This window comes from Carcharhinus amblyrhynchos, chromosome 27 (genome assembly GCF_965287045.1).
Source record: "Carcharhinus amblyrhynchos chromosome 27, sCarAmb.v2.hapA, whole genome shotgun sequence".
Lineage (NCBI taxonomy): Eukaryota > Metazoa > Chordata > Chondrichthyes > Carcharhiniformes > Carcharhinidae > Carcharhinus > Carcharhinus amblyrhynchos.
In genome coordinates, this window is record NC_137350.1 from 40,060,239 (window position 1) to 40,076,920 (window position 16,682).

Consider the following 16,682-nt stretch of genomic DNA (forward strand, 5'->3'; position numbering starts at 1 on the left):
TGCCGCTCCCCGAGCCAAGCTCTTCCGGTACAGTTACAGCACTGGCATCTACCCAGCAAAGTGGAAAATTGCCCAGGTATGTCCTGTACACAAAAAACAGGACAAATCCAACACGGCCAATCAGTCTATACTCAATCATCATTAAAGTGATGGAAGGGGTCATCGACAGCGCTATCGAGCTGCACCTGCTCAGCAATAACCTGCTGAGTGACGCCCAGTTTGGGTTCTGCCAGGGGGTCACTCAGCTCCTGACCTCATTACATAGAAACTAGAAGCAGGAGGAGGCCATTCAGTCCTTCGAGCCAGCACTGCCATTCATTTTGATCACGCTGATCATCGAATTCAATATCCTGGATTCTCCTTGCCCCCCCATATCCCTTGATCCCTTTGGCCCCAAGAACTATATCTAATTTCTTTTTGATATCAGACAATGTTTTGGCCTCAACTACTTTCTGTGGGAGTGAATTCCACACATTCACCACCCTCTGGGTGAAGAAATTTCTCCTCCCCTCAGTTCTAAGAGGTTTACCCCTTATCCTCAAACTATGACCCCTAGTTCTGGATTCCTGCACCATCTGGAAAATTCTTTCTGAATCTACCCTGTCTAACCCTGTGTGAATTTTATAAGTTTCTATGAGATCCCCTCTCACTCTTCTAAACTCCAGTGAATATAATCCTGACTTCGTCCCTCCTCATATGACAGACCTGCCATCCCAGGAATCAGCCTGGAAAACCGTCACTGTACTCCCTCTGTAACAAGGACATCCTCCCTCAGATAAAGAGATGAAAACTGCACACAATACTCCAGGTGTGGCCTCACCAACACCCTTTACAATTGCAGCAAAACATCCCTATCCCTGTACTCAAATCCTCTCACTGTGAAGGCCAACAGACCATTTCCCTTCTTTACTGCCTGCTGTACCTGCACACTTACTTTCAGTGACTGATACACGAGGACATCAAGGTCTCACTGAGTATCCGCCTCTCTCAATTTACACACATTCCAGTAATAATCTGTCTTCCTATTATTGCTATCAAAGTGGATAACCTCACATTTATCCACATTATACTGCATCGGCCATGCAGATACCCACACACTCAGTCTGTCCAAGTCACACTGAAGCATCTCTGCATCCTCCTCACAGCTCACCCTCTCACCCAACTTTGTATCATCTGCAAATTTGGAGATAATACATTCAGTTCCCTCTTCCAAATCATTAATATATAATGTGAACAGTTGGGGTCCCAGCACAGATCCCTGCGGAACCCCACTATTCACTGACTGCCAATCGGAAAAAGACCCATTTATGCCAACTCTTTGCTTCCTATCTGCTAACCAGCTTTTTATCTATCTAAGACATTACCCACAATCCCATGTGCTTTAACTTTACATCAGAATCTGTTATGTGAAACCTTGTCGAAAGCCTGCTGAAAGTCTAAATAAACCACATCCACTGGTTCTCCTCGATCAACTCTACTAATTACATCCTCAAAAAATTCCAATAGATTTTCAAGTATGATTTCCCTTTTGTAAATCCATGCTGACTGTGTCTGATTATGCCACCGCCTTCCAAATGCTGAGTTATGAAATCCTTGAGAATGGATTCTAACTACTTCCCCAGTAGTGACGTTAGGTTCACTGGTCTATAGTTCCCTGTTTTCTCTCTATCTCCCTCTTTGAATAGTGGGCTTACATTAGCTACTCTCCAATCTGTAGGAACTATTCCAGAATCCAAAGAATTTTGGAAAATAACCACCAATGGATCTACTGTTTCCAGGGCCAGTTCCTTAAGTACTCTGGGTTGAAGATGATCAGGACCTGGAGATTTATCCACCTTCAGTCCCATCAATTTCCCCAAAACCATTTCTCTGTTAATGCTGATTTCCTTCAGCTCACTAAAATGTATTTCTCCCAGCACTTCTGGTACATTATTCATGTCTCCCTTTGTGAAGACTAAAACGAAGTACAAATTTAATTCCTCAGCCATTACTTTTTTCCCCATTATGATTTCTCCCATTTCTGACTGTAAGGAGCCTACATTTGTTTTTGTCAATCTTTTTCTCTTCACATACCTATAGAAACTTTTACAGTCAGTTTATATGTTCCCTGCCAGCTCACTTTCATACTCTATTTTTCCTTCTTAATCAATCGCTTAGAGCTCCTTTGCTGAATTTTAAACTGCTCAGAATCCTTGGGCCTATTGCTTTTTCTTACCAATTTGTAAGCTTCTTCCTTGAATCTGATACTGGTCAGATGGTTTGTTCACAGTTCCCTTTCCACTCTTCACCTATATGTTTCTTAAATGCCTGCCAGTGGCTGTCCACTGTCTTTCCTTTCAGTAATGTTTCCCAGTCCATCACGGTTAATTCATGCCTCACACCATCATAGTTCCCTTCATTGAGATTCAGAACCCTGGTCTCAGAATCAACTACGTCATTATCCACCTTGACAAAGAATTCACCATATTATAGCGACTCATCCCCAAGGATTCTCTCACAACTACATTGCCAACTAATCCTTTCTCATTGCACGTCACCCAGTCAAGGACAGCCTGCTCCCTTGTTGGTTCCTGAACTTATTGGTCCAGAAAACCACCCCGTATACACCCTGGAGATTCCTCCTCTATTGTGCTGTGACTAATTTGGCTCTCCCTATCTAAATGCAGATTAAAACCAATAATTACAAGTGTTCCTTTAATACATGCATCCCTGATTTCCTGGCTAATGCTATTCCCAACATTAGTACAGGTTGGTGGTCTGTATACCGCCCGGCAATGTTGTTACCCTCTTGTTGTTTCTTAAATTGACCCATACACATTTCACATCAGCTACACTAAACCCTTTCCTCAATATCATACCAATATCATCTTTAATCAACATGGCAACTCTGCCATCTTTTCCTTTCCATCTGTCCTTCCTAAGCACTGAATAGCCCTCAATGTTTACTTCCCACCCTTGGTCACCCTTGGAACCACATCTCTGTAATCCCAGCTATATCACATCTCTTCATATCTGTGCAATGAATTCATTCATTTTCTGTTGAAAGCTCCAAGTGTTTAGGTACAAAACCTTAAGGCTAATCCTTTTGATGTTCCTTGCCCCTTTCCTACTATTCTTTACTGTGTCCATACCTGACTCTGGTCCTTGATTTCTCTGCCTATCACTTTTGTTATTCTCCCTGCTGTCTTTTCATTTTGTTCTTGATTCCCCCTGCTCTGAAACCTTATGAAAGTTCCCATTCCCTTGCCATATTAGTTTAAATTAGCAGATGGAATACAATGTTGGCAAGTGTGAGGTTATCCACTTTGGCAGGAATAATAGTAGGAGGGATTACTATTTAAAGGGCGAAAAACTGCAGCATGCTACGGTGCAGAGGGACCTGGGGGTCCTTGTGCATGAGTCGCAAAAACCCAGCTTGCAGTTGCAGCAGGTGGTCAGGAAGGCAAATGGGATGCTGGCCTTCATAGCGAGGGGGATTGAATATAAAAGTAGGGAGGTCTTGCTGCGGCTGTATAGGGCATTGGTGAGGCCGCAGCTGGAGTACTGTGTGCAGTTTTGGGCACCGCACTTACGCAAGGATATTTTGGCCTTGGAGGGAGTGCAGAGGAGGTTCACTAGGCTGATGCCGGAGTTGAGGGGGTTGAACTATGAAGAGAAACTGAATAGACTGGGCTTGTACTCGTTGGAGTTTAGAAGGATGAGGGGGGATCTTATTGAGACGTATAAGATGATGAAGGGGATGGATAGGGTAGAGGTGGAGAGGTTCTTCCCGCTCAGAAAGGACAGTAGGACTAGGGGGCACAGCCTCAAGATAAAGGGGGGGCAGTTTAGAACAGAGTTGAGGGGGAACTTCTTCACTCAAAGGGTGGTGAATCTCTGGAATTCTCTGCCCGTTGAAGTGGTGGAGGCTACCTCGCTAAATATATTTAAGACGCGGGTAGATAGGTTTTTGATAGGCAAGGGGATTAAGAGTTATGGGGAGAGGGCGGGAAAGTGGAACTGAGACACAACAGATCAGCCATGATCTTATTGAATGGCAGGGCAGGCTCGAAGGGCTAGATGGCCTACTCCTGCTCCTATTTCTTATGTTCTTAAACCCTCCCCTACCACTCTAGCAAGTGACTCCCTCCCAGTCCTGCCCAGGTGTAACCAGTCCAGTTTGTACAGGTCCCACCTCCCCCAGAACCAATCTTAATGCCCTAGGAATCTGAAACCCTCCCTCTCACATCACCTTTTCAGCCACATATTTATCCGATATATCCTGCTGTTTCTATTCCAATTAGCACGTAGTCAGCTTTGGTTCAAACATGGACAAAAGAGCTGAATCCCAGAGGTGAGGTGAGAGTGACTTAGACTTAGAATCCCTACAGCACAGAAAGAGGCCATTTGGCCCATTGAGTCTGCACTGACCCCAATCCCACCCAGGTCCTACCTCCATATCCCTATATATTTACCCACTAATCCCTCTACCCTACACATCTCAGGACAGAAAGGGCAATTTTAGCATGGCCAATCAACCTAACCTGCACCTCTTTGGACAGTGGGAGGAAACTGGAGTACCCGGAGGAAACCCAAGCAGACACGGGAGAATGTGCAAACTGCACACAGACAATGACCCAAGCCGGGAATTGAATTCAGGACCCTGGAGCAGTGAAGCAGCAGTGCTAACCACTGTGCTACCGTACCGCCCATAGACATCAAGGCCGCATTTGACTGAATGTGGCATCAAGGAGCCTGAGGAAAAGCTGGAGCCAATAGGAATCGGGGGAAACTCTCTGCTGGTTGGAGTATTCCTGGCAGAAAGGAAGATGGTTGTGGTGATTGGAGGTCAATCATCTCAGTACCAGGATGTCATTGTAGGAGTCCCTCAGGGCAGTGTCCGAGGCCCAAACATGTTCAGCTGCTTCATCAATGACCTTCCCTCCATCATAAGGTCAGAAGTGGGGATGTTCGCCGATGATTGAACAATGTTCAGCACCATTCACAATCCTCAGATACTGAAGCAGTCCATGTTCAAATGCAGCAAGATCTGGAACATATCCAGGCTTGGGCTGACAAGTGGTGAGTAACATTCACGCCACACAAGTACCAGGCAGTGACCATCTCCAACAAGGAAGGATCTAACCATCGCACCTTGACATTCAATGGCATTACTGACACTGAATCCCCCACTGTCAATATCCTGGGGGTTACCATTGACCAGAAACTGAACTGGAGCCAACTTTATACATACTGTGGTTACAAACAAAGAACAGATTAGTGACTGGGAATTTAACAGAATTCTCCTCCTGACTCCCCAAACCCTGTCCACAAGGCACAAGTCGGGAGTGGGATGGGATATTCCCCACTTACCTGGATGAGTACAGCTCCAACAACACTCAAGAAGCTCAACACCATCCAGGACGGAGCAGCCCATTTAATTCGCATCAAATTCACTCCTTCCACCGCCAATGAACAGGAGCAGCAGTGTGTACCATCTACAAGATGCAATGCAGAAATGCACCAAGTTTCCATTGACAGCATCTTCCAACCCACAATCTCCACCATCTGGAAGGAAAAGTGTAGCAGATGCCCCCGCCTGGATGCTCCTCTCCAAGCCACTCACCATCCTGACTTGGAAATATATTAGCCGTTCCTTCATTGTCGCTGGGTCAAAATCTCTTCCTCACAGCATGGTGGATGTACCTACACCTCAGGGACTGCAGTAGTTCAAGAAGGCAGCTCTCCACCACCTTCTCAAGGGGCAATTAGGGATGGGAAATAAATAATGACCTTGCCAGCGATGCCTACGTCCTGTAAATGAATTTTATAAATGTCCAGGAGTGTTGCGTCAGTGAGATTTACAGCGAACTGAGATCTGGATGACAGAGATGCGGATTAATAGAAATTTACAAAGATCCGGAGGTTGGCCAGGACAGCGTTAGATTAATCGATCATTGAGACAACGGATATGGCGAGAAGATTTCCTCAAGAGCAAAACTAGAGGTCCATCATCACAAAGAACATTCAGAGAAAGCCCTGCCCAGGAAATGGTGACAGTGAGGAACTCAGCACCGCAGTGAGTGGCGGAGACTGCTTAAGCTGAAGCTACTGAAGCCCATCTGGGTGAAGGGACTAAATGGCTGGTACAGCTGGGTGAGGACAGTGTGGAACCAGGATGGGCTGTGTGTCCCTCCAGCAGCTCCTGCTGCCTCTCTCTCATCCATTTAGCTCCAGGTTCCCAGACACTCCGCTCCTGATGACAAATCCTAGGAAGTTCCCGTGACAAACATTAAACTGATAAGACTGCAGCTACAAAGGTTCCTAACTCTCACCTTTCCCAAAATAACACAGGGACCAGAACAATGTCCTCATCCTGAGGATCCATCCGGGAATCAGGAGGGTTTTACAAGATCACAAGGAAATAATAGAGCAGCAGCTCCGCAGATTTCACAGTCTGCAGGTTCATTATTTTCTAACCTTGAACAAGTTTCTGATTTGCATCCAGTGTTTCTGGGAAGAATCTGCCACTTCCTTATTGACAATAATGACATTATCTCCTTCAGATTCTAACTGCTCCATATCTCTCTTAGCTAATCATTTACCACAATGATTAAAAGCTTTTTCTAATTGCCTGGATGGCCCTCGTAATGTTTTTAAAATCACATTCCCTCTCTGCATCTCTTGAAATATTCACAGAGTGTCAGACACCACGAATGGGAGTGCGAGAGCTCTCACACCCTCTCCCCCTCCATCTCTCTCCCTCCCTCCCTCTCCCACAGAATACCTCCAGTCCAGAAGGAGGCCATTCGGCCCATTGAGCCTGAACCAACAACAATCCCACCCAGGCCCTATCCCAGGCCCTATGTGATTACCCCACTAATCCCCCTGACACAAAAAGTTAATTTATCGTGGTCAATCCACCTAACCTGCACATCTTCGGACTGTGGGAGGAAACCAGAGCATCCGGAGGAAACCCACGCAGACACGGGGAGAATGTGCAAATTCCACACAGACCCAAACCTGGTCCCTGGCACTGTGAGGCAGCAGTGCTAACCACTATGCCACCGTGTCCTTCCCCCTCTCCTTCCTCTCCCCACTGCCCCCTCCTCCTTCCCTCCCTCTTCTCCTTCCCTTCCTCTCCCCCCACTCCCTCTCCCCTCCCTCCTCCTCTTCCCCCTCTCCCTCTCCCCCTCCCTCCTCTCCTCCCCCTCTCTCTCCCCCCCTCCTCCTCACCCCATCTCCTTCTCCCCCTCCCTCCTTTTCTCCCCATCTCCCTCTCACCCTCCCTCCTCCGCTCCCCCTCTCCATCTCCCCCTCCCCCTCTCTCCGCCTCCCTCCTCCTCTCCCCATCTCCCTCTCACCCTCCCTCCTCCTCTCCCTAATTCCCTCTCCCCCTCCCTCCTTTTCTCCCCATCTCCCCCTCCCTCTCCCCCACACCCTGACTCTAATCATTAGAAGTTATGAAGGAGGTGGAGTTGAGGCAGTGAGATGAAGTTATCTGTGACCTGTAAATGGTGGACTGGTCTAGAGGGGCTGAATGGCCTGGCAGGTTTCTGATGTGTATTTTCTCAGTGTTGATGTTGTTATGATGTCTGCAGCCTCCGGGTAAATAAACACATTTCTTCTTTATTTCTTTTTTTTAGGTTTTCTGGAGATAACTGAGATCTGATCTCTCCGCCAGTCAGCTGCCTCGAGTTCCCCCGATGGGCGTTCACAGCTGGGTATAACTCCTGTCAAACTGGAGGCCCCGGCTCAGGTTCCAGCCAGGCCACTGTCCACTTACACCCCCAGCGAGGCCCCCAGACCCACCTTCATCATCGGACCCGATGAAACCCATCCTGCAGAAACCATCAGAGATCCCCAGGAGCAGCTGTACCGGAGAGAATTCCGCAATGTGGGAACCATTACCGGTGAGTGTAACCAAGAAGAACACAAAGTGTAAAGACTGGCTGAGCACAGGGCCTGTTTGATTGGCATCTCCCCCCACCACCACCTTCAACATTCACCCCCAGGGTGGCACAGTGGTTAACGCTGCTGCCTCACAGCGCCAGGGACCCCGGTTCAATCCCAGCCTCAGGTCACTGTCTGTGTGGAGTTTGTACATTCTCCCCGTGTCTGCGTGGGTTTCCTCCAAGAGCTCCGGTTTCCTCCCATAGTCCAAAGATATGCAGGTGCTAAATTGCCCCTTAGTGTCAAGGGGACTAGCAGGGATTAGAAGGATAAATGTGTTAGGGGAATAGGGCCTGGGTGGGATTGTGGTCAGTACAGGGTCGATGGGCTGAATGGCTCCTTCTGTACTGTAGGGATTCTATGACACACAGTGACAGCCATGTGTACCGTCTACAAGATGCACTGCAGCAACTCACCAAGGATTCTTAGGCAGCAGCTTCCAACCCATGGCCACTTCCATCCAGAAGGACAAGGGCAGCAGATACCTGGGAACACCCCCACCTGGAGATTCCCCTCCGAGTCACTCACCATCCCGACCTGGAAATATATCAGCCGTTCCTTCAGTGTCAGTGGGTTAAAATCCTGGAACTCCCTCCCTAACAGCACTGTTGGTGTCCCTGAGGTCACAGCATGGAACCAATCCAAGGCTATAGAAACACACAGAACTGGGTATTGGGGGGATCCCAGCCAGTGGATCCTGATCTCCAGGCTGCAGCCTGACTGGATTCTCTCAGTGGATCCTTGCCAGCAGTGATCCCCTGAGTTCCTATCCCATACCGGAAACTGGGCCAGGATCCTGGCAGGATGTGAGCCTGTGGGTGGCAGCCCTGCAGTGTACCGAGGGAGTCTAGTCTGGGTGGGACAGGATGGGGGAGACCCTCAGAACCACAAGGTCCATCAGGGAGGGGAATGGAGTGGTCTCAGTATTAGCACAGAAAGCAATAGTCAGTCTCAGGCTGCCCTCTGTGGGCTGATCAGAATTTTTTTTTCCAAAAATATACTTTATTCATAAAAATCTCAATTAATCTATTACAAATGTACAGGGCTTTGAGCAGCAAAACAATGTGGAATCAAAACATTTTTACACATCTGTCCAAATTACAGTGACTACATTTCAGTACTTAAAAACTATATCCATGTCTCAATATTTACAGATTTATTCTGATTACAATGATTACATTTCAATACTCAAAACTATATCCATGCCTCAATAAATTACTGTGTGCCGTTATTGCTCAGATTGGCACACAGCTCCGCAGGTCGAGGGTGTTCTGCAGTTCTCGGGCCCTCGGTCTGCCTCCGTTAAAAGGCCTTACAGTGTGGCCTTTCCCCACTGTGCCTTTGCAGGCGGCTGCCCCAAGCTTCAGCCCGTCCCTCAGCACGTAGTCCTGGACCTTGGAATGTGCCAGTCTGCAACACTCGGTCGAGGACAGTTCTTTCAGCTGGAAGATCAGCAAGTTTCGGGCGGACCAAAGTGCGTCCTTCACCGAGTTGATGACCTTCCAGCAGCAGTTGATATTTGTCTCGGTGTGCGTCCCCGGAAACAGCCCGTAGAGCACAGAGTCCTGCGTCACTGAGCTGCTCGGGACGAACCTTGACCAATACCACTGCATCTCGCTCCAGACCTTCTTTGCAAAGGCACATTCCAGAAGGAGGTGTGCGACCGTCTCGTCAGCCCCGCAGCCGCTTCGAGGGCAGTGTGCGGTGATGTTGAGACCTCGAGCGTGCATAAAGGATCTGACGGGGAGTGCCCTTCTCACCACCAGCCAAGCCAGATCTTGGTGCTTGTTTGTCAGTTCTGGTGATGAGGCGTTCTGCCAGATGACACTGACAGTCTGCTCAGGGAACCTTCCGACAGGATCCGCCGTCTCCTTTTCTCTCAGGGCTGATCAGAATACTGCAGCTGGATCTGCAATTGGGCTGTATTGATGGCTGTGTGAACTCTTTCACGTCCCAAATAGTGTTCACGCCTTACTCCCACTCTCCAGGTGGGTTGTTAGCAGGGGCACTGGGATATCGCCCAGGGAGTATGCAGATTAGCATGGGCACTGGGATAGAGCCCAGGGAATATGCAGATTAAGAATTCTCACAACACCAGGTTAAAGTCCAACAGGTTTGTTTGGTAGCAAACGGCACTAGCTTTTGGAACACTGCCCCTTCATCAGATGAGTCAGAACTCCCCACTCTCCTGACGAAGGAGCAGTGTTCTGAAAGCTAGCGGCGTTTACTACCAAATAAACCTGTTGGACTTTAACCTGGTGTTGTGAAACTTCTTACTGTGTTTAGCCCAGTCCCACGCCGGCATCTCCACATCATGTCCACAATATGCAGATTAGTGTGGGAACTGGGATATTGCCCTGGGAGTATCCTGATTATAATAGCATCTGTGTGCAAAACTGATATAGAAATCGTTTAATTGTCCACCTCACTGTGTAGCTAACACCTCAATGTAACCCTGCGGCAGCTAAACATTCACTCAGTATCAGGAGGGAGCCTCCCCCTCACCCCCACCCCCCCACCCCCCCTCCAAGTCCTATTTGAATGAATCATCAACAGCTTCCATGTTAATTATTGATTGGTTTCTCTTCCCTGTTGCTGTGTTAGTCGATGTGTTTGATGGTTTGTGTTGCTGCTTCATTCTGGTGAAGTTATGGAGCAACAACCTGGGGAAGGTCTTTGCTCTCGTGTCCAGATGACCCCCACTGATGCCAGCCCCTCAGTGGGTTCCGGTAACTGGTGATCGGGGACTGAGGGCAATCACAGAGCAGCTCGGGCCCACAGTGTCTCACACTGCCCACCCTTGTGTCCCCAAAGTAACCAGGTCATCATGTGACCACTCAACCTACACCTTCCTGTTTGAGGTGGGGATAAGCAGGGGTGGTGGAGATGTAACAGTCTGCGGCAACACTCACTGACTATAAACTATTTACAACATACAAACTGAACAGGCTAACAACATAGATTTACACTGCGTGAAACATGGATTAGACTTCACCAGCTGATGCACAGCCCATCGTGTCTTACGTACATCATGTTCTTGCACCCCAGACCAGGAATTCATTGGCAATGATCTGATGGGCTGTCCTGTAATGAGTTACTCACTGTTGGGAGGCCTCCCTGTCAGGGACATCCCATGAGACAAGCAGAGGGAACGGTATCTGCCTACCGGAGGTGTGAGTTTTGGGGATTCTTTATCGAGGGGGATTTGCCAGAAGCCGCACTTCACGCCCAAGTGTTGGGTTCAGTTAGAACCCGTCTCACCGGCCACATGATGGCAAAGTTTCAGCAGTGCCTTGTCCAGGGTCGATAGAGATCCTGACTGCGCTGTCTCTCCCCGCTGCCCCCAGTGTGGCTGAAACCCAGTCTGTGGCCTTGTCGATGGGGACGCTGCCACCCAGTGTCATCATCCGGTCCAGCCCATTGAACCCTTCCTGCTCCATCACAAGGCGGATCCTTCTGGAAACACGGACCATGGCTCGTACCAAGTCACCCAGCCTTAGACCATACATCAATCTTCCCTGTAGTGGGGTAACAGTTGAATAGGTCTTTATATTCTGGACCTGGAGCTACAGAGTGTGTACACCTGGATCAGGGTGGATTAGCCCTGGTCTGATACCGTCCCAGAGACCCAGCTGCAGCTTTACAATCCGGACTGGAACTGAAAACTGTGTGCAATGGAGAGCGAGCAAACCTTCCATTGCAGGAAGTTTATCCACCGCCCATCACAGCGTCCACCGGAGCGTCAGGATCTGCTGCGGTTTATGGTTTAATTTCTCACATCCTGGGTGGGACATTCCACTCTGCTCCAGTGTCGATCTTTACCTTTCGTTTTGTATTGCTGCAGGTGATGTTTAACAGGGAGACAATCTCAGCCCCGCTGAGGGTCAGTACTGATGGAGTGGCCACTCTCACAGTGCGGTGTGTGTGGAGACTCTGAGCTGCCATTGCTCCAGTTGATCATTTACCCTGTTCGTGCTCTGAACCCTGGTTCAGATCAAGCATTATTAGATCGAGCCCAAGACAGGGTGTGAAGCCTCATCTTGTGGGCTGCACGGTGGCAGTGGTTGGCACTGCTGCCTCACAGCGCCAAGGACCCGGGTTCGATTCCAGCCTTGGGTCACTGTCTGTGTGGAGTTTGCACATTCTCCCCGTGTCTGTGTGGGCTTCCTCCCACACTCCAAAGACGTGCTGGTTAGGTTGGTTGGCCGTGCTAAATTGCTCCATAGTGTCAGGGGATTGGCAGGGTAAATATGTGGGGTTACGGGAATACGGTCTGGGTGGGATTGTGGTTGGTGCAAACTTGATGGGCTGAATGGCCTCCTTCTGCACTGTAGGGACTCTGTGATTGTCAGCTTGGACCTTGTTTGCCTTCCTCCTGGAGACCATGAGTTGGATTCAGCTGGAATTTGAGTTGGTTTTTTGGAGGAAGGAGAGATTGGATTCAGGTTTTCCGGGTCCACCCCGGGCTTAGGGATCTCCACTGGCTTCGTAACTTTAAGAATGGAGTAAAAAATTAAAATATAAAGAAGAAACTACTGGCTGCGGGAAAAGGGTGTGGGAAGTGGGTGCTGGCAGTGGGTGCGGGCAGTGGGTGCGGGCAGTGGGTGCTGGCAGTGGGTGCTGGCAGTGGGTGCGGGCAGTGGGTGCTGGCAGTGGGTGCGGGCAGTGGGTGCTGGCAGTGGGTGCTGGCAGTGGGTGCTGGCAGTGGGTGCGGGCAGTGGGTGCTGGCAGTGGGTGCGGGCAGTGGGTGCGGGCAGTGTGTGCTGGCAGTGTGTGCTGGCAGTGGGTGCAGCAGTGTGTGCTGGCAGTGTGTGCTGGCAGTGGGTGCGGGCAGTGGGTGCTGGCAGTGGGTGCTGGCAGTGTGTGCTGGCAGTGGGTGCGGGCAGTGGGTGCTGGCAGTGGGTGCTGGCAGTGGGTGCGGGCAGTGGGTGCGGCAGTGGGTGCTGGCAGTGGGTGCAGCAGTGTGTGCTGGCAGTGGGTGCGGGCAGTGGGTGCTGGCAGTGGGTGCGGGCAGTGGGTGCTGGCAGTGGGTGTGGGCAGTGGGTGCGGGCAGTGTGTGCTGGCAGTGAGTGTGGGCAGTGGGTGCGGGCAGTGTGTGCTGGCAGTGGGTGCTGGCAGTGGGTGCGGGCAGTGGGTGCAGCAGTGTGTGCTGGCAGTGGGTGCTGGCAGTGAGTGTGGGCAGTGGGTGCGGGCAGTGGGTGCAGCAGTGTGTGCTGGCAGTGGGTGCGGGCAGTGGGTGCTGGCAGTGGGTGCTGGCAGTGGGTGCTGGCAGTGGGTGTGGGCAGTGGGTGCGGGCAGTGGGTGCGGGCAGTGGGTGCTGGCAGTGGGTGCGGGCAGTGGGTGCTGGCAGTGGGTGCTGGCAGTGGGTGCGGGCAGTGGGTGCGGGCAGTGGGTGCAGGCAGTGGGTGCGGGCAGTGGGTGCGGGCAGTGGGTGCTGGCAGTGGGTGCGGGCAGTGGGTGCGGGCAGTGGGTGCGGGCAGTGGGTGCTGGCAGTGGGTGCTGGCAGTGGGTGCGGGCAGTGGGTGCTGGCAGTGGGTGCGGGCAGTGGGTGTGGGCAGTGGGTGCGGGCAGTGGGTGTGGGCAATGGGTGCTGGCAGTGGGTGCGGGCAGTGGGTGCGGGCAGTGGGTGCTGGCAGTGGGTGCTGGCAGTGGGTGCGGGCAGTGGGTGCTGGCAGTGGGTGCTGGCAGTGGGTGCGGGCAGTGGGTGCGGGCAGTGGGTGCAGGCAGTGGGTGCTGGCAGTGGGTGCGGGCAGTGGGTGCTGGCAGTGGGTGCGGGCAGTGGGTGCGGGCAGTGGGTGCTGGCAGTGGGTGCGGGCAGTGGGTGCTGGCAGTGGGTGCGGGCAGTGGGTGCGGGCAGTGGGTGCGGGCAGTGGGTGTGGGCAGTGGGTGCGGGCAGTGGGTGCGGGCAGTGGGTGCTGGCAGTGGGTGCGGGCAGTGGGTGCAGGCAGTGGGTGCTGGCAGTGGGTGCTGGCAGTGGGTGCTGGCAGTGGGTGCCATGGTTCTATTTGCTACAATTGTTCCAGCTTTTACCAAAGCTGTGGTTCTGTTCTGTGAGTGAGGTTGCCGAGGGATTATCTGTTTCCCGCCTTAACCCTTTCCTGCTTCTTTCTGAGGACTCATTCAGCACCCAGTTACTGATGACAGGATCCAGGGTTAAACCACTCTGGTGAAGGAGCTGTTTGTGAATATCGCTATAGATCGCACACACACCGATCTCTCACCCAACGCAGAGGCAAATGTCCCAAACTCACATTTCTTTGTCAGAGTTTTTAAAGTTAAAAGTTAGTTTATTTATCAGTCACAAGTAAGGCTCACATTAACATTGCAATGAAGTTACTGTGAAATTCCCCTAGTCGCCACGCTCCGGTGCCTGTTCGGGTCAATGCACCTTAACCAGTCTTTCAGAAGTGTTTCACTGAATGTTTCACTCGGCAGGTTTGTGGTTGGTTGTATTGAATGTGTGTCTATCCAGTAGAGTGTTCTTTATTGCTGGGTATTTAAGCTCCAACATTTAGAGCAATATCTCGGGGTCCTCCTCCTCTTTCACTGTTTGAAAAACAAAAACCTCAGATTTTGTGAGTTTTAGGGGTTGCTGAGTGTAACAGAGTGAACACTGGACCTTCTCTCAGTGCCTGATAGGCCAGCACTGCTCCTTCTCCCCTTTTAACCAGTTGCCTGAGATGTTTTTGTCAAATGCAAGACGTTTGATGCGATGAGATCATTCCCACCAACTCCTGACACCGTACAGAAGTAATAATTGATAACTTGTCACTCACACAGCTGCCTGCACTGAGGGGATGGACTGTCTCCCTCGTTAACCTCCAGCACCAGTTGTCCTGTGTTGCGTTGGGGAACATCAATAGCCACTATCACAATTCCTGTATCCTTCCAGCTCAAACTGACTTCAAGAATGACTTCCAGAATCTTCTCCAGCCCACAATGCACCTCTGGGTACAGAGGTACAGGTTCGCTCTGGTGTTATGCTCTGGTCGATGTTACACACTGTGTGACTGAGTGGCTGCAAACAGCATTCAGAACCAACTGTAGCATCTTCACACATTCCAGTATCTGCTCCCGTTTCTGGGTGTGAGAGAATTGTGCTCCAATAAACTCCTGGCTCAGCACAGACCATCCTTCACATTGTTAAAAGGTCCAGAGTTCAAGACCCATCAAGAGACCAGGACACAAAATATAACCTGGCATTCTCACTGAGAGAGTGCTGCACTGTCAGAGGGTCAGTGCCGAGGGAGCGCCGCACTGTCAAAGGGTCAGTACTGAGGGAGTGCCGCACTGTCAGAGGGTCAGTGCTGGGGGAGTGCCGCACTGTCAGAGGGTCAGTGCTGAGGGAGTGCCGCACTGTCAGAGGATCAGTGCTGGGGGAGTGCCGCACTGTCAAAGGGTCAGTACTGAGGGAGTGCCGCACTGTCAGAGGGTCAGTACTGAGGGAGTGCCGCACTGTCAGAGGGTCAGTGCTGAGGGAGTGCCGCACTGTCAGAGGGTCAGTGCTGAGGGAGTGCCGCACTGTCAGAGGGTCAGTACTGAGGGAGTGCCGCACTGTCAGAGGGTCAGTACTGAGGGAGTGCTGCACTGTCAGAGGGTCAGTTTTGAGGGAGTGCTGCACTGTCAGAGGGTCAGTGCTGAGGGAGTGCCGCACTGTCAGAGGGTCAGTGCTGAGGGAGTGTCGCACTGTCAGAGGGTCAGTGCCGAGGGAGCGCCGCACTGTCAGAGGGTCGGTGTTGAGGGAGTGCCGCACTGTCAGAGGGTCAGTACTGAGGGAGTGCCGCACTGTCAGAGGGTCAGTGCTGAGGGAGTGCCGCACTGTCAGAGGGTCAGTGCTGAGGGAGTGCCGCACTGTCAGAGGGTCAGTGCTGAGGGAGCGCTGCACTGTCAGAGGGTCAGTGCTGAGGGAGTGCCGCACTGTCAGAGGGTCAGTGCTGAGGGAGCGCTGCACTGTCAGAGGGTCAGTGCTGAGGGAGCGCTGCACTGTCAGAGGGTCAGTGCTGAGGGAGCGCTGCACTGTCAGAGGGTCAGTGCTGAGGGAGCGCTGCACTGTCAGAGGGTCAGTGCTGAGGGAGCGCCGCACTGTCAGAGGGTCAGTGCTGAGGGAGTGCTGCGCTTTTCTCCAGGAATTTGGTGATGTTTACCAGTTATTTGTCTCTTTGCCACAAGAGGGAGCAGCTGCACCATGTTACACAGCAGGAAGTCCAGACTGATCTCCATCAGTGACTTGGGGCAGTGAGTAATCCCAGTGATGGGACACCCTAAAGGGTCAGTTCCCAAACAGGGACAGCTGCAGCGTGCCATATCTGGCATGGGATGACCAATGTCTGCGTGGGTTTCCTCCGGGTGCTCTGGCTTCCTCCCACAGTCAGAAAGTCGTTCTGGTTCGGGGGCATTGGGCTGTGCTAAATTCTCCCTCAGTGTAACCCAAACTGGGGAGTGGCGACTAGGGGATTCTCACAGTAACTTCATTGCAGTGTTAATGTAAACCTACTTGTGATACTGATAAACTTTAAACTTTAAAAACATGTGATCTGACATCATTATTACACCAGTATCATTTATATCTCTCGTGTTAAGTCTTCCCTCGACCTCTCCTCAGCTGTCTTTATCCCCGATATATTCACATCCTTCAACATTCCCCAGCCCCCACCCACCCACCCCTCCCATCCAGGCTCTCTGCTAGAATTCCTACAGTGCAGAAAGAGGCCATTCGGCCCACTGAGTCTGCACCGACAACAATCCCACCC

General features: G+C 51.2%; 1 protein-coding gene across 1 annotated transcript in view; it reads left to right on the forward strand.

The window, feature by feature from the left end:
• Nucleotides 1-7,651: 7,651 nt before the first annotated feature.
• The window catches only part of LOC145359031 (trafficking kinesin-binding protein 1-like), a gene marked incomplete at its 5' end in the record, with an annotated part of 57,745 nt that continues 48,714 nt past the window's right edge, over nucleotides 7,652-16,682 (forward strand). Inside the window, one exon of the mRNA XM_080213385.1 lies at nucleotides 7,652-7,892. Coding sequence (XP_080069511.1) covers nucleotides 7,652-7,892 — 241 coding nt within the window. The remainder of the gene's footprint in view (nucleotides 7,893-16,682) is intronic.